Source organism: Rhinolophus sinicus, chromosome 14 (assembly GCF_057876585.1).
Source record: "Rhinolophus sinicus isolate RSI-liver-muscle chromosome 14, RSI-T2T, whole genome shotgun sequence".
In the NCBI taxonomy this organism is placed as follows: domain Eukaryota; kingdom Metazoa; phylum Chordata; class Mammalia; order Chiroptera; family Rhinolophidae; genus Rhinolophus; species Rhinolophus sinicus.
Window position 1 is genome coordinate 165,668,408 of NC_142514.1, and position 23,072 is coordinate 165,691,479.

Genomic DNA, 23,072 nt, shown 5'->3' on the forward strand with positions numbered 1-23,072 from the left:
ATACGATAAATGTCAAGTGGTGATCAGCGCTTTGGAAAAAACCAAAGCCATAAGAGAAGAGACAGAGGAAGGAGAGTGGGGTGCTCACCTACCCTGTTTCCCCGAAAATAAGACCTAGCTGGACCATCAGCTCTAATGTGTCTTTTGGAGCAAAAATTAATATAAGACCCAGTCTTATTTTGCTATAATATAAGACCGGATCTATTATACTATATTATATTATATATTATATTATATTATATTATATTATATTATATTATATTATATTATATTAATTATATTATATTATATTATATTATATTATATTATATTATATAACATAATACCAGGTCTTATATTAATTTTTGCTCCAAAACACGCATTCGAGCTGATGGTCCGGCTAGGTCTCACTTTCAGGGAAACACGGTATGCAGCGTGCTCAGGGAAGACCTGTCTAATAAGCTGTTGTTTGCGCAGAGACTTGAAGAAAGTGAAAGACTAACCTGTTTGAGTATTTGGGGGAAAAGGTTGCAGGCACAGGGAAGAGCTAGTGCAAAGGCCCTGGGGTAGGAGGTACTTGGCCAGGAGGCAAGGGTAGCTGGAGCACAGTGAATAACAGAAGAGTAGTAGGCAATAACGCCAGATCATATATTTGATGCTGGGCTATGGGGAGGCTATTGGATTTCACTGAGTGGGCTGGGAAGCCACGGGGGAGCAGTGGGAGGGATATTGCATAGATGAACGACATAATCCAATTTGTGTTTAAATGGCCCTGGTTTGGGCTAAGTTGGTAGCAGTGGAGGTGGTTAATGGGGAAACTAAAATTTGGGATACTTTTAGAAAGTAGAACCAATAGGACTTGGTCTCTGGGCTGAATGGAAAGGACAGATTGATGACAAGCCCTTCCCCTGAGGGAAGCGTCTGAATGCTCCCCTTTGCCTGGCTGTGGATTGTAATGGACACAGAAGCCACCTGAGAAAAAGCAAAGGAGCAGATCCCAGCCTTGACCTCAGCTACCCTGCATGCAGGTGGCTGGGCGGCTAGGCTAGCCACACCTAGGAAACCCGCAGCCCCAAGTGGTAAGGAGCGCGGTTAAAGCCCGGCACATCGGGAGGCAAGACCCCACGGATTCTTCCTAGCTGCGTGACTTGAGGAAAATCACTTTTCTTCTCTAAGCCTCAGTTTCCTCATCAGGACAAACCTCGCGGAGTTATTCTGAGAAATAACTGAGATCCTGTGAATAAGGGGCCCTACGCACTTAATGTTGAAAATGCAACATAAAACCAAGGTGCTCTCTAGGGGTCTGAGGTCTGAGTGCAGCCCTCACTGTTCTTAGGACAGCAGAGTTCACCAAACTCGGGCTGTGCCTGGCCCCAAGGACAGCCACTGTCCAAAGACATTTGTCACAGGTGGAGATCAAGCCACACACCGAGCTCACTTCCTGCAGTATCCTTCAAGGGGCATGGGACCCAGGTGGCCATGCTGTAATGCCCTCAGGACAGAGAGCGGATGTCCTGCTTTCTCTCCCAGCCCTGTTACTGATCTGCTCTGTGACCTTGAACCAGGCACCTTTGTTTTCTATCCTGGGAAGCAGAGGAAGAATGGAGCGGGCATGGGAGGAAGCTTTGTCTTGAAGACAGAAAGGTTTGTCATTCGCTGTTCAAAGAAATCACAAATGGAAAAGGCTGGAGCAGAGGGAAATTTCATCTGTTTCCAGACTGTGTGCTACAACCCTTGCTTGGCATGTGTCACCATCCTCCACTGGGTGGTCTCGTGACACAGTGAGGGAGAACTAAGGAGGAAGAGTGTGCAGTTTGATTTCCCTAGTAGTTGGGGGTTAACAATAGGGAGTCATCAGGAGATGCATCGGACTTCCTGCTTCCTAACAGCCTCTTTTGAAGCAGCTTTCAAATGGTAATGACCTAGACCAAGGGGTTTCCAGCTGTGTTCCAGGAGCCGGGAGGTCCTGGGAGATGCCCAGGGCTACTGCAGGGCCAGGCCACCTGCTATGCCCTCCTTCAGCAGCACAGCTCTGTTTTTACATTCCATGTCGTATATGGAGGTTTCAGAGGAGCTTTCTTTCAAGAAAGAATGCTGGCTGTAAAGTCACAGCTTTTTGGGCCAAGCAGGTAAAATAAATGAATGAAATAGGCCAGCTATAAGATAATGAGGCACGTGACAATATGGGGGACCACATGCTGTCGGCTTAGCTGCTACTTAGGTCCCCTTGATCGCTGCCATGCAGGAACTGTGTGCAGTGTCTCCAGACCATCTGACTTTTTAAAGAGAAACCAGAAATCTAGATTTGTGTGTGATTAAGTCCACAGACTGGCCAGAGCATACATGCTTGTGAGACACCAGTTTGCAACCTCTGGCCTAGAAACCTCGAGCTTTCAGGGAAGGCAAGAAGCATGAAGGAGGAGGTGGCTAGACTCCAGAAGACGACACCTTCCCCACCTTCTCCTTTCTAGACAGCTAGACGTGGATGCCATACTTACTCAGCTCCGAGATGCTCCCCACGCAGGTGGCCAGGAGGGATTGCTCCAGGGTCCGCAGCTCCAACTGAGCATAGGCGTCAGCTCGCTCGTCATGGCCCAGGGACCCTCCGTTGTAGGGACTGAAGTATGCCGGGAGGGAGAGGACACCTGTGGGGGAAACAAGGAAGACAGGTCAACTCAGGAAGGACCCAAAGCTCAGCAGGCCACAGCCCTGCCCCTTCCTCCTAGTAGAACAGGGTCAGTGGGCAAATGTCAAGATTCCACTGGCGGATGGGCGACTCCCTCTTGTGGACGTTGCCATGGGAGCCAGAATGAGGAGTGGCCTACTTGTAGATGAGGTATTAAGCCAAGTGGAGACCCTCCTTCCTTGGGGCTGCACACAGACCTGGCCTACTGAGCGAGGCTCGTGGGCCATGCAACAATTCATTCACTCTTTCCCTTCTTCCTTCACTGAATATTTACAGAGTGCCTCATGCAGGCCAAGCCGTGCTACATTCAGGGTGCTAGGGTGACAAAGAGACCCAGCTCGGTCTTCACGGAGCTCTGGGGACAGCTGTATCAGTGTAAACATCCACCTGACCACTGAAAGGGCAGCCCTGCCTCCAGTTCTCCCACTTATTATGCTGCCCCCTTTCCCTCATCAAGCCACACAAGGGACTGGGAGAAAGCACAGAGAAAGAGATGCGGCCGCCTCCCCTCCAGGAAGGGGACACGTCCCAGCCACTGGCCAAGTCCAATTAGTGTTTTTCATTAGCACTTCAGCAACAGAGGGACAGAGCTGTCAGCATCAATCCCGGAGGGAGACAGCCTGTAAATTTCTCTACCTCACTGTGTGGCTTCTTAGAAAGCACCAGAAAAGCAAAATCAGACTGGCTTAAAATTACATGTTGGTTCATAAGAGCATGTGGTCACAGAGATTCCCAACTTTTGGAAACTGCTGTTTCTTTGATCAATGACTCTTTGTCCACCCACCCGGAACTTTTTTTTTTTTTTAAAGGAAAATACCCACAGGAATGTAATCAATCAGTTTTTGGAAAATCTCTTAAAATTCCTTGAGATAACTGGAGAGCCCCTGGGATGTGGCCAGATCCGGGTTAGAATTCCTTGTCCTAAGTGAAGAAATGTAACAAGACTGACCACAGCCACAGGGGTGGTACAGCAGAGAGATTACGACGGAACCTTGGAGCTGGAACATTTGAGCTCACGATTCTGGCTGTCACTTAACCAGTGGTGTGATCCTGGGCTGTTCCTTCCCTCCTCTGTGCTGGTGCCGCTGATCCGTGTGTTAACGGGATAAGGAAAGTACCTAGCCCGTCATGTAACCAGGCGGATAAACTGAGCTGTTGGATGTCAACGCCTGGTTCACTGGGTGGCTCAGAAAAAGTGCTGCCAGGAGCTGTGGCTATTATTTTTACTATGTGCTGGGAATTCGGCTTTGTTTATACTACCTCAGTTTTCTTTCAACAAGGTAGGCACAACTCTCTCCATTTTAGATACCAGGAAACTAATGTTCAGAGAGTTTGAATAACTTGTTAGTTAAGTGGCAGAGCTAGGATTCGAACCTGGGTCTGACTGACTCTAGACCACACACACTTAACCCTCTGAAAGCTCAGATCCAATGAACACACCACCAAGCTCACCTATGGCTGACCTGAATTGGTGGCTTGTGCATGTGACAATACTGCCTGTTTCACCCACAGAAGCCTCAGCGCTGAGCCCTGTGTGTTTCTTTCTTGGGGCAAACACACATGGCGGTCCCCCACCTGCCCAGATCCTGACCACTCTGGAGGCTCAGCCGAGGGTCAGCCCTGCCCTCCTAGCCTGCCCCACGCACCCCATCTCCCTTTGCCCCTTCTTGAGGGCAGTGGCCCCTCCCACCACATCCAGTGCTGACTTGGCAAAGCACCACATCAAAGTACTTCCTGAAAGCTGTTTCCACTGTGGGAAGGAGGAGGGCATGACTGGGTCCCTGCAACCCTACTCCCCAAAGCAGAAACTCTCCCTGATAGCTGAGGACCCATTAAGAAAAGTTGGCTCTGAACATCAAAACAAGTAAAACAAGAGAGAACCCCCCCCGCCCCACCACACACACACACACACACACACACACACACACACACACCAAACTAAAACCCACAGACAGCCCAAATATTTGGAAGAGTTTCTACACAGCTACGGGTCCCAGGGCAAGCCTGGCTCTTCCTCTTTTCTCCGTTATTCATCTACAGAAACTACACTGGGGACATGTGGATCAAATTTACAGTGCTTAGGGCAAGGGAATAGGAAATTCAGCTGATTTGTCAAAAGGATTCCCAGAGAGAAATATTATGTCAATGGCTCTAGTAACAGGAGCTGGCAGCTCCATCAATAATCATTCCCATTTTCCCAGTCATCACCCACCCAAAGGGACTTTCACTAAATACTGTGGCAAAAGTAATTATGAACCTATTAGGAATAATAGTAGTTGATAGCATCACCGCTTGTGCACAGTACCTTTTGCGTTTAAGAGACTTTTTATAGAGAGTAATTTATTACTCCAGTGAGAGACGGAGGGTCGTCATCATGAAGAATGGCCACATCATCAATAATGCTGTTGCTGAGGGCTGACTGTGTGCCAGGCACTGGGATAACAACTTCCATTCATGACCGTATATAATCCCCCGGGACTTCACAGGTACCTATTCACACCCATCTTACAGATGAGAACTCCAAGGCCTCCCAAAAATTCAGTAACTTGCCCAAGGTTATTGAGGGTCAGGCACTGAATGGGGTCTAGAATCTCTTGGCTCTACCTCTAGAATCTCTTGATTCTCCAGCTGCTGAAATGGAATGACGTTCTACCTTTGGCCACCTCGTCCTTCAGTTAAATAGCACTAGAAGAAGGGTTCTGTTTGGGCCTGTTGTTTGATAGGAGGACATTCAAAGTAAGACCCAGAAATATGACTTCCTTTTAATGGGTCCCCAGGCACCTCCTGCCAAGGACCCCTCGAGACCTCCTATGAAACTCTACAGATGGAAGGCCGTATCTTTTATTCCCCCGGATCCTTCTAGAATGCAATTCCACAGCTTGTCTTCCAAATCCGCCCCTTAAAAAAGCATTTTTTTGTGTCAACCAAAATTCTTCTCTCTCCCACAGAAGCCCATTCCATCACTGGAGAGGGAAAATATTTGCTTTAAATTCTCCCAACACCTCGATGCCTTCTTTGCCCCACACGACTTCTCGATTTTACGATATGGGCCCAGGGCAAGGTCACTCTGGAAAAAGAGATTTCTGAAGAAAGAAAGAAAGAAAGAGAGAAAGAGAGAGAGAGAGAGACAGAGAGACAGAGAGAGAGAGAGAGAGAGAGAGAGAGAGAGAGAGAAGGAAAGAAAGAAGGCAAAAAGGCATCTTTTTTTTCCATTTAGTAAAATCCTTAGGAAAAATTGTTTACTTTAGTCGTGATGGAAAAGAAAGCACGCCGAAAGTTTCCCTTGAGAAAACCCACATGCATCGTTCAGAGCACTGCTGTGAAATGAACTCCTGAGTGCAAAGCAGTGAGCTAGCCTTTGACTTCCTCTTCTGGAACATCAGCATTGCTGTGGAAACAGTGTTCCACTCCAATGTGCTTTGTATGCGAAGCCTCTACATTGCTCAGTGTATACACAGAACTGTAATCTTCCGTCACTCAATTCTTCTCAGCCTGGTTGCCCAATCCTGGAATCTGGGAACTCATTATCTCATTGCCCAAAGCGCAGCCACCTCCTCCACCGTCCTTTCTCTGAATTCAGCACCACATCCACCCAGTTGCCCAACAGATACGTGAGTCATTCTTATCAGCTCCCTCCCTCCTCCTGCATATCCAGTCAACTACTAAAGCCTTGCTGCTTTTACCTACTTATGGTTGTAAAAATTTGTCACGGAACCAGTTCAGGCCACCATCACTGGCTACTGCAGCAGCCTCCTCACTTGTCTCCTGCCTCCAGTCTTCCCCCACCCCTGCCATCCCTTACTCTGGTCACCTTTCTCTGGGACTTGGTACTCTCCAAGGACTGCCTTCACGAAGAATTTTAAACTCCTTTCCACAGATTGGAATAGATGGCATTCTTCTATCTTTCTCTGAAATTTAGGAATGAAAATACTAGGCGGGTGCAAAAGAAACTGCGGTTTAAAAGGTTAAAAATTGAAAAAAAAAAAAAACCACACCAAAAAAACGCAATTACTTTTGCACCAACCTAAAAATTCTGCCAGTAAACGGGGAAATTCCCAGCACCTCCCAGGAAATCAGCGGCGTTAAGAAGCCTACGCACACCTGATCCTGTTTCTCCAAGCTGGTTTCCCATTCAGCGTTGGTCACGTGGCTCTCTGCTCCAGCTCTGGATTTGGAAAGGCAATTTCCTTCCCAGGTGATTCTCCACCAGTGCCCAGAGAGGGCGCCATTGAGTTAGATGGGAAACCCACTGGCAGAAGACTGGGAACCCTGCCTTCTTGCAATGGTTGCCAACCAGGAATTCCACCTGGGTTTCAGCTTGTAGAGGTGCAGGCTCCTCTAAGCCAGCACCAAGCCCGGAGCAGATGGACTCACACTGGCTTAACACACCCGACTTTCAGTGCAAAGGTTTCTTCAGAAGCAGGGCTTAGCCCAAAGGCCATATCAATGGGCAGGGTTTCATTTTCTCCTGTATAAAACATGGGGGCTGATGCTATGGCTTCTCAAGTCGTCTCCGGTGTGGGGATCCTACTCTCTGACTGGCCCCTTCGTGTGCTCCAGCACTAAAGTGTACCCCTCAAAACAGTCTTCCCTCCTTTCATTCCATTTAACTTCTGCTTTGTCAATAGTGGGAACAAATAGAACCTGTTATTACCGTTTCCTACAGTTTAATTTCCCCAATAGCTATTACCTTCCCCCAATTTTAAGTGTAAAGAAAATATCCATTCTTTGTGAAAACTGGATAGATCTATCTATCATCTATCTATCTATCTATCTATCTATCTATCTATCTATCTATCTATCTATCTATAGTTCAGCTTTTCTGACCATCAAGACTGTAACATAACTGTCCGCTCAACTCAACAAACCATTACTAGTGTACTCCCCAGAGTTGTAAACGTTTGGAGGGGGGGCCCTGTGACTGCAGTGGGCCCAGATACCTGTGCAGCCTGTGTGGATAGCACCTTTTCCCACCCCTGCCACCAGCACTTCCCACCAGACTCAGTAGTCACCTGGCTCAGGGAAGCTCATTTGTGAAGATGACAAAGGCTGCCGCCTCTCTCCTGTTTCTTTAAAATGAACACCTGGATGCAAAGGATTCCTCTTGTACTGCCCTTGTGAGGAAATTTGGCAGGGTGTCATCTGCCAGTTTTCTTGGAGCTAGAAGCTTGGGTGAGGTTCAATCCATAAGCTTCTGAAAATAAAAATTATATTGCCCCACGGAACGGTTTCCAAATAGCTCATACAATTCAACCCTTCTTATTTTCTTAAAAAAGTGCTTCCATTCTCTGATCTGGAATTTTATATATAGTATGTTTAATGCCTAGTTGTTGTGTATTAGTCATACGGAAACCAAGTACTGAAAAGTTAAAGCATGAATAGTTTTTTTCAGAGAGACTCCAATGGAGTATAAGGACAGTCGTGATAAAAATGAACTGGAAATTTAAGCAAACATAATCATTCACAGGGTCTCTGGGAGGAGCTAGGGCTTATGCAAGTTCTTGCGCTCTAAGGACATAATTGCGAGAACCCTCCAGAAGAAGTCTATATTTATAATAAAGCTCTATGGTTCCAACTTCCCCCTCCACTGACTTCCTTTTCCCTCCCACAATACCCCTCCAGCTTGGCACGCAGGCCAGAGTGCGCATGTGGCTTGCCATGTCTGCGTACGCTGGGTTGCAATCCTTTCTTTTCCCCTGAATGCATCCTTTTTGGTGACGAAACACCTAGTCGACATTATTTTTCAACGGACAGTCGATTCTAAAAAAACCCACCCAACTTCATTGAATGATATTTCTCCTGAAACTCCTATCCCAAAGAGGTTGGGGATGGGGTGGGTGGCGGTTGTGTCAAGGGGAAGATGAAGGAAATAAGAAAAACCTGGAAGGAAAATGATATATGCCTGACTGATGAGGTGTCAATCATCCATGTAAAAACGACTCATCCCAAATAACTGAAAGCTCATCTAGTTCTTGAACAGAACCCACCTGAAGATAAGACCACTATCCTATGAGGCCCAAGAGTTCAAAGTGAGGAGAAAATGTTGGGAGACATGGAGAGAGTAGAGTGGGGGGGTCTATAAGAAGTTTGGGAAGCAGGTTTTAACCATGGGGTAATAATGAATGGGGCCGGGCTGCCGCAGTACTCTATGCCAGGAAGGGGCGGCACCTGCCTTTGAGCCCACACGAAGCTCCAAGCCGTGGTCTTAGTACTATTAGCTCATACGAGTAACCGGTAGCTAGTACTATTACTGGCCGCACTTACCAACGAGGGGCCCTGAGGTTTAGTTGAGCTGGGTCACTTGGCTAAGGTTACAAAGCTAGAAGAGGGCAGAGGTGGGATTCAGACTAGCCTGAGTGACACTGGTGTCACACTGGTAAACTCCACGCCACACTGCCTCTCACCTGGGGCTCTCCCCACTCAAGCCCAGGGACAGAACTCCTTTCACCACACACCAGCCTGAATAGCACGGCACTTTCCCTTCTTCTTGAAGGTCAGGAAATTAAAAGCAAACATAATCAGGCGCTGGTTAACACCTCACCCTGGCTAAGTTATCAGAACACCATGAGCTAAAGGTGGTCTTCCAGTTAAGTCAGGCCCAGGGGCCAAGAGCTCACTATTAAACGGTAAAATAATAATACATTTATGGCTGCCCAGGGAGCCCAGGACCAGGGAACCCAGGGCGAGATCAGAGGCAACATGCTCATTCATTGCCAGCATCCCCAATGCTCTGTAAAAAGATGGTAAAAAGCAAACCTCACTGTGAATACTGGGCTGGAAGGCATCTCCCTTTGAGTCCTTGACAGTCTTGTGTCTGCTGGTGGTGGGCCTGCTTGGGGAGCTGGTCTTGGGGGCTTCGTCTTTCCCCTCCAGCTGACAGAAGCACCTCTGACCTCAGGGCTGGCTCACCCAATTCTCAAGGGGCTCCAAGCAGGGTGAGGATTTGGGGGGGGGGGGGTAAGGGCCACCATAAAACTAAAACAGCCTAACAAAGCAGTGGGGCAACCCCAGAATCTCCCCTAGGAATGATTTGGTGATTTGTTTAATCAAGGTACATAGCACTTCTGTCATAGACCCAGAGGATGAGCAGTGGGTGCCTGCAGAAGAACAAACGACTAGTAGAGATCTTGAATTGCTGCTTCCTTTTTTTGAAGCAAAAGCCTAATAAAATCCAGTCTGTTCACTGCCACTTCCACTCTCTGCAAGAGAGTAAAATAAAGCCAGAGCAACCAAGCAGATTGTTTCAGGAAACTAAACCTACTTGTATAGGTGAACCCTGGAAAAACCAGCAAACAGTCAAAGCATCGAGCAGTGCAGGGCGGCAAACACACCTGTAAACGACTGAGCTGTTTCCTGTGGAGCAGATCTCCGTGGTATTTAGAATACTTTTTGAGAGAAGCTGTGGCCTCTCTCCAAAGTACTGATGTAACACATCGAGAACTTGAGTGACCCAGGAAGCATGAATCTTGGAACTGCCACCTCTTAAAGAAAGAGAAACCCACCACATGACCACAGTCCTTTGTCAGATGCTGTCCTTGACCCACAGTGGGTGAGCACACTAATTCCTAGGAGACAAGGGCAAGCTTGAGCCACTTTGGTACAAAGGCAACACATTCTAAACACACACACACACACACACAAAAGAAGAAATTGAGGATGGAGAGATGGGTAAAGTCGTCACTGGAAAATACTGGACTTTTCCCCAACCCAATGCACACAGCCACCAGGGTAAGAGTGGTTTTCTCTACATTAGGGTTATAAAAATGTTTTGAACTACTATGCTTTCTAACCTTTTACAATGATTTATTGGTATAGTAAAAAGTGATTATTATAAAGGAAATGGGGGAAGGGGAGAGATGTACTTAGAGGAAGAAAGGGGTGAGAGAATGTTTCTTCTGAGCAGAGGAATGTCCACAATTTCAACTATGGCAGAAAATTAGTTACCGGAAATTAAACTTTTAAATAAGAAAATAAGTGAATGGTGAAAAAAAATACTATAATCTAGTTACTTATAAAGAGCCCAGGATGGAGGTCATCTAACATAAAAGATCTATTTCTGCAAGGGAACATTTTCAGATGATTTTTTTCCTCCATTATTCGTCATACATTTTTCTACTGGTTAAATAATAAAATGTGTCAGTGAAGTTAATATGCTGCACACCTTAAACTTCTGCAGTGCTCTATGTCCATCATATCTCAAAAAAATCTGAAAAAAATAATGAAAAATGTATCTCGATAAAAACAAAACCATTATTACTACCATTGTGAGCTCATGGATGCAAATAAAAAGTAAATAAGGAAAAAAGTATTTATAGAAATACTACTAAAAAAATACGGTAAGGGGAAAGGGTGATTCTTTTGGAAGAAACGCACGCAGAAACCGTTCTATATTGCTAACCCAGATTTGTGATTTTGTCCTCATGCCTCCTTCCAAGCATTGGCCCCTCTGGGAGCAAACCCCTTTACCTGGCCAGGTGGGGGTGACTCAGGGTGGCTTAGGGGCTACATCAGCAGTGGGACTTCCTGGGGCATCTTGCCAACACTTGGCTCAGCCGTGTACCCACTGTGCTGAGTGTGTATGATCACGACACTGTCACATGGTGGCCTGGACCTCCAGCCCCTGCCGTGGCCAGTGCAGGCTGCAACATACTAGGATCTGAGAACAGGTAGAGCTGGGAAAAAGTCTCACACCACAGGGCTGGAATCACCATACGTGGAAAAAGAGCCTCACAGCTGCCAACACTGGAGTGGGGATACTGGTGAGCCCAGGGCTGGGAGAAGAAGCAAAGTTCGTGCTGGGAGTGTTTCCTGAGCTGCATCCCCTGCTAAGGAGCAGTGCTGCCAGCAGGAAAAACTGAGGGGTGGGCAAACTGTCGGCCCAGAGTAGGGGAGAGGGATGAATGACCCCAAGCATCCATAATAAGCACAAGAAACTCCTTAGGGGTTGAAAAGAAAAGAAAGAAAAAGAAAAAAGATGCAAATATCACAAGGTTCAGGGCAGATGGCCAAGGTATTTATTAATAGAACATGAGTGCATTAGCCAGAAATTTACAGTGCTAGAGTCCTTGTAACAAATATGACCTGTTTCAGTCAGCTTTGGTTCCCATTCTAAAGGGCTTTGACTATTACACTCTCCAGATGATTTAATAGTATGAGTCAGAACGATGAGGGTTCAAAACCCAGCTTTGCCTCTTACTAACTATGTGACCTTGGACTAGTTAACCTTTCTGATCCTCAATATGCTCATCTGTGTAATAGGTCTAAAAATACCTCCTAATTTACAGGACTGAGGATTAAAAGAACAAAGTAAGCACTTAGCAAAGCGCCTGACACATAGTAAGCATGTAGTAAATGGGAATATTTTTATAAATGGCCTCAATGATTCTCTGGGCCAATGGCTTTAGGATAAGACCATCAGATATCATATAAAAGTACTTAATCACCATTAGAAAGAAGGGATGGATCTAAAGCCAATCTATCCATTTATTTTCCTAAAGGCCACTGTGGTCTATGCTATGATAGAATCATGCTTTCCTCACCACAGATGGGTTATTTATTCTGCATTCATGCACTCACTCATTTATTCAACACTGTTTATTGATGACCTAATAATGTGCCAGAAGTCTATGCTCTAGGGACATAAAAATGAACAAACTAGGGCCCCTACTTTCTTGCTGCTTGCAGTCTAATGAAAGAGGGCAGACAGCGTATCAGTCAACTCAACATTGCGTGACAAGTGCTACGACAGCACAAGGAGCTCAGAGGAAGGGTCTCTAAGCCAGACTACCCAGGCACAGTGATCAAAGAAGGCTTCCTGGAGGAAGGGATCCGCAGCCTGTGTAGGAAGGTCCCAGGGTAGTGACAGGTTGGGAAGGGAGAGCCTTATGGAGCTTGTCATGATGCTGTGTTTGTAGAGCAATTACGTTATTTGTACTTAGACTGTGTGCTTGTTCGGGGGCAGCTTGGGGGCTGGCAAATGGACATCACCACCCTCTCCTCAGCCACCATTAATGCAGGGGTCAGCAAACTTTTTCTGTAAAGGGTCAGAGAGTAAATATTTTGGTTTGGGGCCCATGTGGCCTCTGTCACCACTATTCAGCGCAGTATGTGTAGACAATACATAAACAAATGGTCGTGGCTGTGTTGCCCGTATAAAACTATGCACATGGATTTGAATTTCATATCATCTTCATGTGTCACGAAATCATCTTTTAATATTTTTTTCAACCATTTAAAAATCTCAAATTTATTCTTAGCTTGCGGGCCATACAAATATAGGTGGCGGCTGGGATTTGGTCCCAGGTCAGTGCGTGTGAACAGTTGTACTAATCCAGAGCCCCTTGGGGGGCCTGAGAGGGGACGCTCTGAGTGATGGGCGGGGCATGACAGGCCTCCCAGGAAGGGACGAAGGTGGAGGGTACCAGTCACAAGAGTCTAAGGGGTTGGTGCTGCCCTGAGGGCCATGAGGACCCACTGAAGGGGTTTAAGCAATGGAGTGACAGGGTCATGTGCATATTTTGACAGATAAATCAGGCAGCAGTGCAAGAAAAGAACGGGAGGGTAGCATCTAAGTTAGAGAGCCACTGCTGGCTGCTGACACCCCCTCTGTCATGGCTCTCATGATTCCAAACCCATCCAGGCCATTGGGTGGGCTCTTATTTCAAAAACGCTACCCATTCCTTAAACATCAATGAAAGAGGTCGCAGATTATATTTTTTGGAACTAAAATTCATTAAGAGATCATTTTAAAGCCCAAACAACTATGTTTGACGACTTTAAAATTGGTGAGGCTCCTGGATCAACGTTAAGCAGTTAGCAGATTTCAATCTATCAGGTTAAAAAGCGAACTCACGGGCTGGCCCGGTGGCTCAGGCGGTTAGAGCTCTATGCTCCTAACTCCGAAGGCTGCTGGTTCGATTCCCACATGGGCCAGTGGGCTCTTAACCACAAGGTTGCCAGTTCAATTCCTCGAGTCCCACAAGGGATGGTGGGCTGCGCCCCCTGCAACTAGCAGCGGCAACTGGACCTGGAGCTGAGCTGCGCCCTCCACAACTAAGATTGAAAGGACAACAACTTGACTTGGAAAAAAGTCCTGGAAGTACACACTGTTGCCCAATAAAGTCCTGGTCCCCTTCCCCAATAAAATGTTTAAAAAAAAAAAAAAAAAAAAAAAAGCGAACTCACAAAGAATAGGAGAATTTGTACAACACATGCTTTGAAATCTGGGCCAGAACAAAGATACCCCAATGCTAAGCGTGTTGGGGACCCCAGAGCCCAGAGGTAATGTCACTCCCTTCATAACTCACATGGAACACACACACACATACCCACTTCCCCCATACAGAGAGGGTTACTTGCAGGCTGTTAACAAACCCTACAGAGAACATATCCCCTAAGGTCCTGGGACCCTCTGTGCCAAGGCTGACTGATGGCTTGGAACTCGGAACAAGTCTGAATAGGCTAGGAGAATTTTCGCACTGTGCTATTCCATCACTCACTCACTTTACCAAATGTTCATCACATGCCCGTTCATTACACTGAGCTTGGCACTAGGAGTACAGAGGTAGGACCCACGAGCCTGCTCTAGAGGAGCGGAAAAACACGTAGATACATAATTCAAACGCACCATGGGAAGTTCTAGGGGAGGAGTCTGCAGCAGGTACCAGAGGCTTGGGAGGAGTCTGAAGAGAGGGCTTTTGCTATGTGCTGTCATCAGCAAGGGAGGAAAAGTAACAGGGGTTTTAGAAAACCCCCACTTACTCAGAGAACCGCAGGGGGAGCTTATAGACTTTATGAGAAGCCAGCTGTCTCTGGTCATGTCACGGCCCAGAGCGGCATCACACAACGCTGGAGGGAGCTGAAGGGGGGAAGGGAGCTCATTGACAGAAAGGAGGTCCCTGGTCCCTGCAGAACGCTCATGCCCTCATTTCCAGGATGGGGACGTCCCCATCTCACTGTGTCACTCTCAGGAAGACACCATGGTCCCCCTGCTAAGATGTATGAAAACAGTTACTAGATGCTCGAAACTGTGCTGACGCGCTCCGTGACCTACCCAAACCCCATTCCTTCTCCTTCCAGGCTAACAACCCCAATTCTGTCTGGAATAATGCGATATGAAGCCTGGGGCACAGATTCCCAGGCTCCCTTACAGCTGTGCAACGAACTTCTGGACAATGAGATATAAATTTAAGACTTAAGGGGCGCTGGAAAATGTTGCTTTTCCTGATCTGAGGGGACAGGCTGCCCCGCCGGCAGGGCCTGTGCTCTTCTTACTGCCTCGAATGTGACGCACTCTCTGAAGAAGGTGCAGCCGCCGCCATTGTGCAACCAGGAGGCAGGCCTCCTGTTGTAAAAGCCGAGCCCCGTTCCCAGGTGCTACAGTGGAGGGGGCTGGGTCTGCGTGAAGGGACAAGAGCAAGGCCAGAGTCAACGTGCTAAGGATGGCGGAGCAGAAAGCAGAAGGAGCCTGCGTCTCTGATGGTCTCACTGGGCAGCTAAATACCACCAGGAGCTGCCCATCCCTGAACTTCTTGTTACAGGAGAAAAAGAACCCCCTACTGGGTACTACAGACACGGTGGCTTACACAACAAACATTTATTTTCTCACAGTTCTGAAGTCTAGAAGTCTATAAGCGGATGTTGTCAGGGTTGGTCTCTTCTGAGGCCTCTCTCCTTGGCTTATAGATTACTGTGTTCTCTCTGCGTCCTCACACAGTCTCCCTTCTGTGTGTGTCTGTGTCCTAATCGTCTCTTCTTATAAGGACACCAGTCACATTGGATTAGGGCCTCCTCACCCTAAAGAACCTTGCTTTACCTTAATCACCCTTGTAAAGGTTCTGTTTCCAAATACAGTCACATTCTGAGATACTGGGGTTTAGGATTAACATACGAATTTTGGAGGGGACACAATTGAGACCCTAACAGTCGACTTTTCTGTGGCTTGAAGATGAAGTGATTTTTCTATAAGATGTTTTCTGTAAATCATTAGTTTTTTTTTAAGCATGGGAACTTTTGTGCCAGTGAAATCATCTGACGAGTCCAACAATCCAGCCGTCTCCCCACTCCCAGGGTCCCCGGATCTCCATGCAGGTTGAAATGGCTGTTCAACGTGCACTGTCCATTCCGGCCAGTTTTGGAAATGCCCAGCAGGTTCTGCGGAGAGCAGAGTGATTCTGGCCCACAATGCCAACCCCCCCAGGGCTTGGGCTGGCAACAGCTCAGGGCTGGAAGTTCCCATCACGAGGGACTCTTACCAGGCAGACCATTCAGCTGCTGCCAGGTGAGTGTCTGCGGACCTCTACTCACAGTTTATTTTAATTTAAAAAAACACAGGAGGAAAATACAACTCACCATAATTTTACCGCCCTGAGCTAATCACCATTGGCATTACCGTCTTACATCCTTTCAGACTTGTGAATGTGCACCAGGGCTTTTCAGTGTGCAGCTCTACTTTTACTTTTCAAAAAAGGAACCCTTCCAGATACTTTCATGACCTTTCTCACTTAAAAATATTTCACGGACATCTTTCCAGGGTCCCTAATGTTGTTTCTCATCCTCACTTTCAATGGCTGCAGTACGTACCATTCTAGAGGTTTCCAGAACCTACTGCTGTTATTCTGGGCGAGTCAGGAGGGACCTTTCTAATGTGACTGCACAGTGGGCAGTGGCCTCCGAGTCACATCAAACCTCAATGTCAGCACTGAAGAGAGCCCTGCTGGTTGTCCCACCCCCTGAGAGCCAGCCCTAAGCATCCACATCCATGCGGGGGCAAGGCATCTCCTTTGCTACCTGGCACCTGTTAAGAGAGAAGAGACCATAACAGGCCTCATAACAGACATCAGTCTGTTCTTCATTTGAAAACCGAGTCTCCCAAAACTGGAATTAGAGCTACCGTGTTTCCCTGAAAATAGGACCTAGCCGGACAATCAGTTCTAATGCATCTTTTGGAGCAAAATTTAATATAAGACCCGGTCTTATTTTAATATAAGACTGGGTATAATATAACATAATACAATATAATATAATGTAATATAATATAATATAACATAATACTGGGTAAAATGTAATACAATATAATACCGGGTCTTATATTAATTTTGGTTCCAAAAGACACATTAGAGCCGATGGTCCGGGTAGGTCTTTTTTTCAGGGAAACACGGTATAGGAAGATGTGGGGTTTCCTCGCAGGTGTCTCTGGATTACAGACTCACTCCCAGAGGCCTTGGAGGGTTGGCTATGGGGCTGTCATCTACGCAGGTCAGGGAGCACTCAGGCCTTCTGTCCCACTGACATCTATCTAGTCTTGAACTAGCACACAGGTCCACTCTCAAAGGAGTCCTTTCCTCCCATGGGAAAGCCAGACCCCTCCAGGGCTTTCCACGCAGAACCAAAATGGGACGGTCTCTCGTTAAGTCCCCACAGGTTTCTGGGGCCAAGGCAGAGCCTACAGCAAGCTTCTGTGGCACAGAGACCTGTCCTCGGGGAGCACCTTTGTCCTGTGGCCCTGCGCTCAGCGGAGCCGAAGCCTTTCTGTAGAACCGTCTGTGACCTCGTGTGCTTAAACTGCAACTTTGGGCTTTGGCTGGACGCCCTCGCTGTTTGTTTTACAAACTCCTACTTACAGTCTCAAATTAGGCTCATTAAAAAGCCAGCTCCCCATGGGGCTATAAACGTCACACGGACAAGCAGAGAGGGAGTTTACGAGGCTGGCGTGTGATCTGCCCACCACGATGGTGTGGGACCCAGTGGAAACAGTGAATCAGCCTGTTTGGGCAGAGCCCCTTTCCCCAGCCCCCCTCCCCGATCTAACCAAGCCACGTGGGCAACAGGCCAGAGGAGAGGCAGACAGTGGATGGCCTTCCAAGACAGCTGGGCTGGATCTTTCTCGGATTGGAGCAGCACACTGATAGAGGGGGAAGGAACACCGCCACTGTGAAATCCTCTGCGGCCCTCAGCCTTTTCTCACTTCTTTATTTTTTAGCACCCGAGGTCTATTTACAGTTCCCCCCATAATCAACATCATAAGCAGAAGAGCCTGCCAACACCCCCACCACTACTCTCTCTCTCTCTCTCTCTCTCTCTCTCTCATGCTTTGAGCAGATTAACCTTATTTTTCCAGGAGGTGTTTCTCCTGCCTGGGTGGCCCCCATGCTAGTTCTAGCTCTAGTTCTCGGCACTGTCACCTCTGCTTTGCACCATATACCTGAATGAGGGGTCATGCCTTGTAGGCAGGCGGGGAGGCTGGGTGAGTGGGGTGCACAAAATAGTGGTCTCTCACTCCCCAGCATCCATCTCATTACTTGAATGAAGCACTGACCAGTCAGCATGCCCCACATGACACCAAGACTGAAGAAATATATCACTCCAGAGATCCTCCCCGCGAGCCACCTGTCAGATGACGAACATGAGAAAGAAATCAAAATATTTTAAATTCCTTCACTAAGTTTCAGAAGATAACGTCTCCATCCCAGGGCTTTAAAACACACACAAATAACACCTCGCCTACCCCTGCCCCCCAAATAAACCAGAAGATCACACCATATATGTACACGGCCACGGCTGGGAGGGACGACAGAAACCACACGGCCTCCAACCGTATCCGTGCTTACCCACGGTCCATCTTTCACATGCTGCTGCTGTGTTATCTACATTCACCACGCAACCCCCCCGACACATATGGCACCTCCTGATCATGGCTCTGACACTCCCACACAGCACCCTAAAATGGCTATCTGAGGGCACCGTCCCAGTGACCATGAACTCACTTCCTCCTAAGAAAGCTCACTCCAACTGCTAGAGAGTTCTTATTTAATCCAATTCTGTCTCGTTGCAGCTTCTACCCCCCGTCTTCTGCCCACATCTGTAAAGCCAGCCACCTCCCCACGGTGGGGACCCCACCTCCATTGCAGGTTCCTGACTGGTCCAGAAGAGAGGAGGGGATCCATACCTCTCTTTCTAGATTCGGAAATGCTCATGATTGCAGCTGCAACCTTGATGACTTCCCCCATTTCTGTCCCTCCTCTTTTTTCCCAGTGACTGGTGGTCACTATTTTCTTCCCAGAGTCCCCCCTGACCATAGTGCAGTGATTACATTTACAAGCTCACGAGTGGGGCAGACCCAGCCTCAATTCCTGGCTCTACTACTTACTTGCTATGTAGCCTCGGACACGTGACACCTCAGTTTCCCCATCTGTAAAATGGGGATAACACCTATTGTCAGAGAGTAAGAGTGAGGATCAACTGAGACAACACGGATGTGAGCACAATGCAAAGCCAGGCACGGGGTGGGCACGCAATACATGGAGGGCATCTGTCGGTACCACTGTCCCATTGGCTTGTGATCTCTTCTTGTCATCTTGCATTCTGCTCTTCTCCCAGGGCTCTCAGGCTCCACGGAGGAATTACCTGTGATGCTGATCACCTTTCACTACCTGGCTAGCTTGTGAAGAGCAGAAGTTAGAGTTTCTGTCTTACTCCTTCCTTCTCTCTGCCATTGCTGCAGTTCCAAGAACTTGGTAGATGCGTAAGAAGTATGAAAACTCCATGCGTAGAGAATACAGATGTATTTTACCTTTAAGCCTTAGTAAAAATGCGACAGTCTGAATATTAAAGTAAAACCAAAATAACAACCTTGACCTCAGAGAGTGTTCTAAGGTAAAGAAAAAAATCGTGTCTGTGACACCAGTCTCCTCCAATCGTACCACTAATTCGGACACTGCCGCCCGGGAGGGCAGACGTCAGAGGGCAGAAGCCTGCCGGGCGCTGACTGCAGAATGGAAATAGATGGTGTGTCAGTCTGGTCTCTGAGCCCAGCCCTCCCCAGCCCTGGTCCTGAACCAAAAGATGGGCCAGGGAGAGGAGCCCCAAAGTGTGGTCTGCAAGGCCCCCCACTACTGCTCTGGTGACGTCACTGTCTGTAAACCACAGCTCTGATTCCACACTGGGTTTGCAGACTGCAGAGCCCAGCATCTTGGCCCCTAACTCCCCTACTCCTTTGCCTTAAAAAGAAAGAGAGGGACAGAGAGACGAGGAGGGAAGGAGAAAGGAAGAGAGAAGGAAGCATCCGTCTGAAAAATAAACACACACGTTCCATGAGTGCTTTCAGCTTAGAAGCCCTGCGACACTTCCATTAACTACAAGATGTAGAAGGAGCCACAGCCTACTTGACTTTTATTTCTTCAAACAAACATTGGAAACGGCTTGGCAGGATGAGCCATCACTCTTTCCCCGACCCAGGAGCCCAGAGCCTTAGATGGGGTGGTTTTAATGAGGAGAGGGGGGCGGGGGGGTGTTTGGCTCAGGAATAGAAAGCAAAAGCAAGGTCCTCTTACAGGCAGGACAAACGCGCCTCCTTAGGAAGCGGTTAACACCTGCAGGCTAGTGGGGAATGTGCAGAAGGAACACGAGTCAGAACGAAGTGTCCCAAGGACCCTGGGAGGTAATGGTGTTCCCATTTTACCTTAAGGAAAACGACACTATGAGAGATTAAGCAACTTGCCCAAGATCACACAGCTTGTCATCAGCACAGCCCACACTCCTCACCGCTCCCTTACAGGGAACCGGGGCCCCGCGTTTGTAGATCAATATTGGTGTTTTTTTTATATTGAGAGAATAAGTCACATATCGTAAAATGCACCCTCTAAAAATGTACAATTCAGATTGTGAAACCATAACCACTATTTAATTCCAGAACATTTTCATCACCCCAAAAAGAAACTCTGTACTCATTAGTAGTTACACCCAATTCTCCACCTTCATCACCTCCCCACCCCAGCCCTGGCCACCAGAAATTTACTTTCTGCCTCTATGAATTTGTCTATTTTGGGCAGTTCATATCAATGGAACCACACATGCAGTCTTTTGTGTCTGGCTTCCTGCATGTAGGATAATGTTTTTCAAGTTCATTCACGCTGCTCATCTATCCATCAGTATATTACTCGTTTTTGTGGCTGAATGACCCTCCATTGTATGGAGAAACCAAACTTTGGTTATCTATTCATCTGTTGATGGACATTTGGCTTGTTTCTACTTTTTGGCTATTATGGATAATGCTTCTGTGAACATTCACATATGCTAAATTTTGGTGAGAACATACATTTTCATTTTGTTTAGGGGTAGAATTGCTGGGTCATATGGTAATTCTGTGTTTAACTTTTTGAGGAACTGCCAGACCGTTTCCCACAGTAGCTATATTTTATGTTACTACCAGCAGTACGTGAGGGTTCCAGTGTCTTCAGATCCTCACCAACACTTGTGATTGTCTGTCTTTTTGGTTAAAACCATCCTATGTGGGTATAAAGTGGTAAATTATTTATTCTTTGCCACCAAATTGGCAATGATTTTATACTAGAACGGGCTTCCTTAAAAGGAGTGCCAACACACACACACACACACACACACACACACACACACACACGAAGCACATAGAAAAATACAACACACATTTAACAAGAGAGAAATCAGTCCTACTGTGTTTCCTAGAAAATAAGACTTAGCCGGACAATCAGCTCTAATGCGTCTTCTGGAGCAAAAATTAACATAAGACCCGGTATTATTTTATTTACAATATAATATAACCAGGTATAATATAATATAATATAATATAATATAATATAATATAACATAACATAACATAACATAACATAACATAACATAACATAACATAATATAATATAATACTGGGTCATATTAATTTTTGCTCCAAAAGATGCATTAGAGCTGATTGTCCGGCCAGGTCTTATTTTCAGGGAAACATACAGGAGATTAGAATGACCCTCAGGATGACGTGCCATCACTAGCTTCATGTTAAATTACATTTCTTGTCATAAGAATAGTAATGCATATTTACTGCAGAAAAATAGAGAAAACACGCTCAAGTGCAAGGTAGAAACTGAAAATCACCCATGATGCCATCACTTAGAAGTGTTGATATAGTTTTTAAACCTACAGTGTTGTATCATTTCACTCATTACATGGGAAAACACTTTCTTATGCCCTGAAACACCTTTGAAACAGGCCTCTGAATGTCTGCACAGTTACTGCCGCCTATTTGAGGTCTGCTAGTCTGCTCTGCATCTGTTCTTCCACGTGTATCCACATTCCTCTCTTCTGAAACTCACCGGCATTCAGTTCTCAGAAGGGCCTCTCGGTGGCTACACCTGTCTGCCAGGGCGGGGGTGGGAATGTGTGCAGAAGCCTCTGGAGAGCTTCTAGGATGGACACCCATGCACACACATACACAGCCTTTATATTTCCTTGTGACGATTATTCTGATCAGAGAAACAAGAGGTGGACCCTTGAACTTGGGGACACCACAGTCCACTCCTGCATTGGAAGTTGACAAGTTCACAGACCACACTACAGGGCAGCACAACTCGGTGAAGTAGAATGTGAGGGCCACATTGAGGTTTGAATGCCGGGTTAGTCACGTACCCAGGGATGCTGAATAAGCAAGCCCTCAGGCTTTCAGCAGTAAAATGGGCCAACAGTACCCATAGTGCCTTGCAGGGTGTGGTCAGTGTCCAGTGAGAGCCTAGGGCAGTGCCTGGAACACAGAACAGACGGAAAGTGTTCCCTGGAGCCACAGGGTGGGCAGGGAAAGGTCTAGTACACTGGCGATGGGAACGCCTGCACCCTCAGGCCCCGCGAATGGTGGCAGCCCCTCCCTAAAGCATCTGTGGCCATTTATTTGCCTGTTTACAGCACTGTCACCCCCAGTGAGGACCACGGCCCTGAATGCTGTCCACCTAAAGGTGCTGGTTTGGCAACAGGCTTTACTGCCTCTTCTAGGCCCTTCCCTTTTATTTTTATCACAGACCTTTAGTACATATTTGGTTCCTCTTTCCTAGTTTCTGAAAACCTTCTTGCAAAAGGAATGTCCCAGATACCCCAGTAGCAGTGAGCACATCTCAGGCCCAGGTCCTGGTTTCTGATAAATGGACCCAGAGGCCCTTGCAGAAATGGCGGATTCTAGGGAGGGGGCAGGGAACACACAGAATGAGCATGATGTAGTGCCAGAAAGTAAGGGCGTGCTCAAAAACACCCCAAAATGATGGGGCATGTCAAGGGATGCAGGAACCACCTGCAAACGCTCTCAATGGCCCACGTTGGAACAATTTGAGCAATGAAATAAACAGCATAGTATTGTATTACAACCCAAAGCATAAAATAAATAGCCACATGTCCATATAATTAATAATGGGGTGATTGAATAAAGAATCAAATTGAGGTTAAAGAGTCAAATGTTTCATACAAAATAATTCCAACTAATTTATGTAGATATAGCCTTCTCCAGGAGGTGGAGCATAACTTCCTTTCCCTTAAGTTGGGAATGTGCATAGTAACCACTCTAAGGAAAAAGGACGACCTTTACAGAAGAGAAACCTGCCCAATATTATCTCAGCCAGGT

General features: G+C 47.0%; 1 protein-coding gene across 1 annotated transcript in view; it reads right to left on the reverse strand.

The window, feature by feature from the left end:
• The window catches only part of ABTB2 (ankyrin repeat and BTB domain containing 2), a 171,801-nt gene that overhangs the window by 42,560 nt on the left and 106,169 nt on the right, over positions 1-23,072 (reverse strand). Inside the window, exon 2 of the mRNA XM_019738580.3 lies at positions 2,478-2,624. Within this exon, the coding sequence (XP_019594139.2) occupies positions 2,478-2,624 (147 nt within the window). The remainder of the gene's footprint in view (positions 1-2,477; positions 2,625-23,072) is intronic.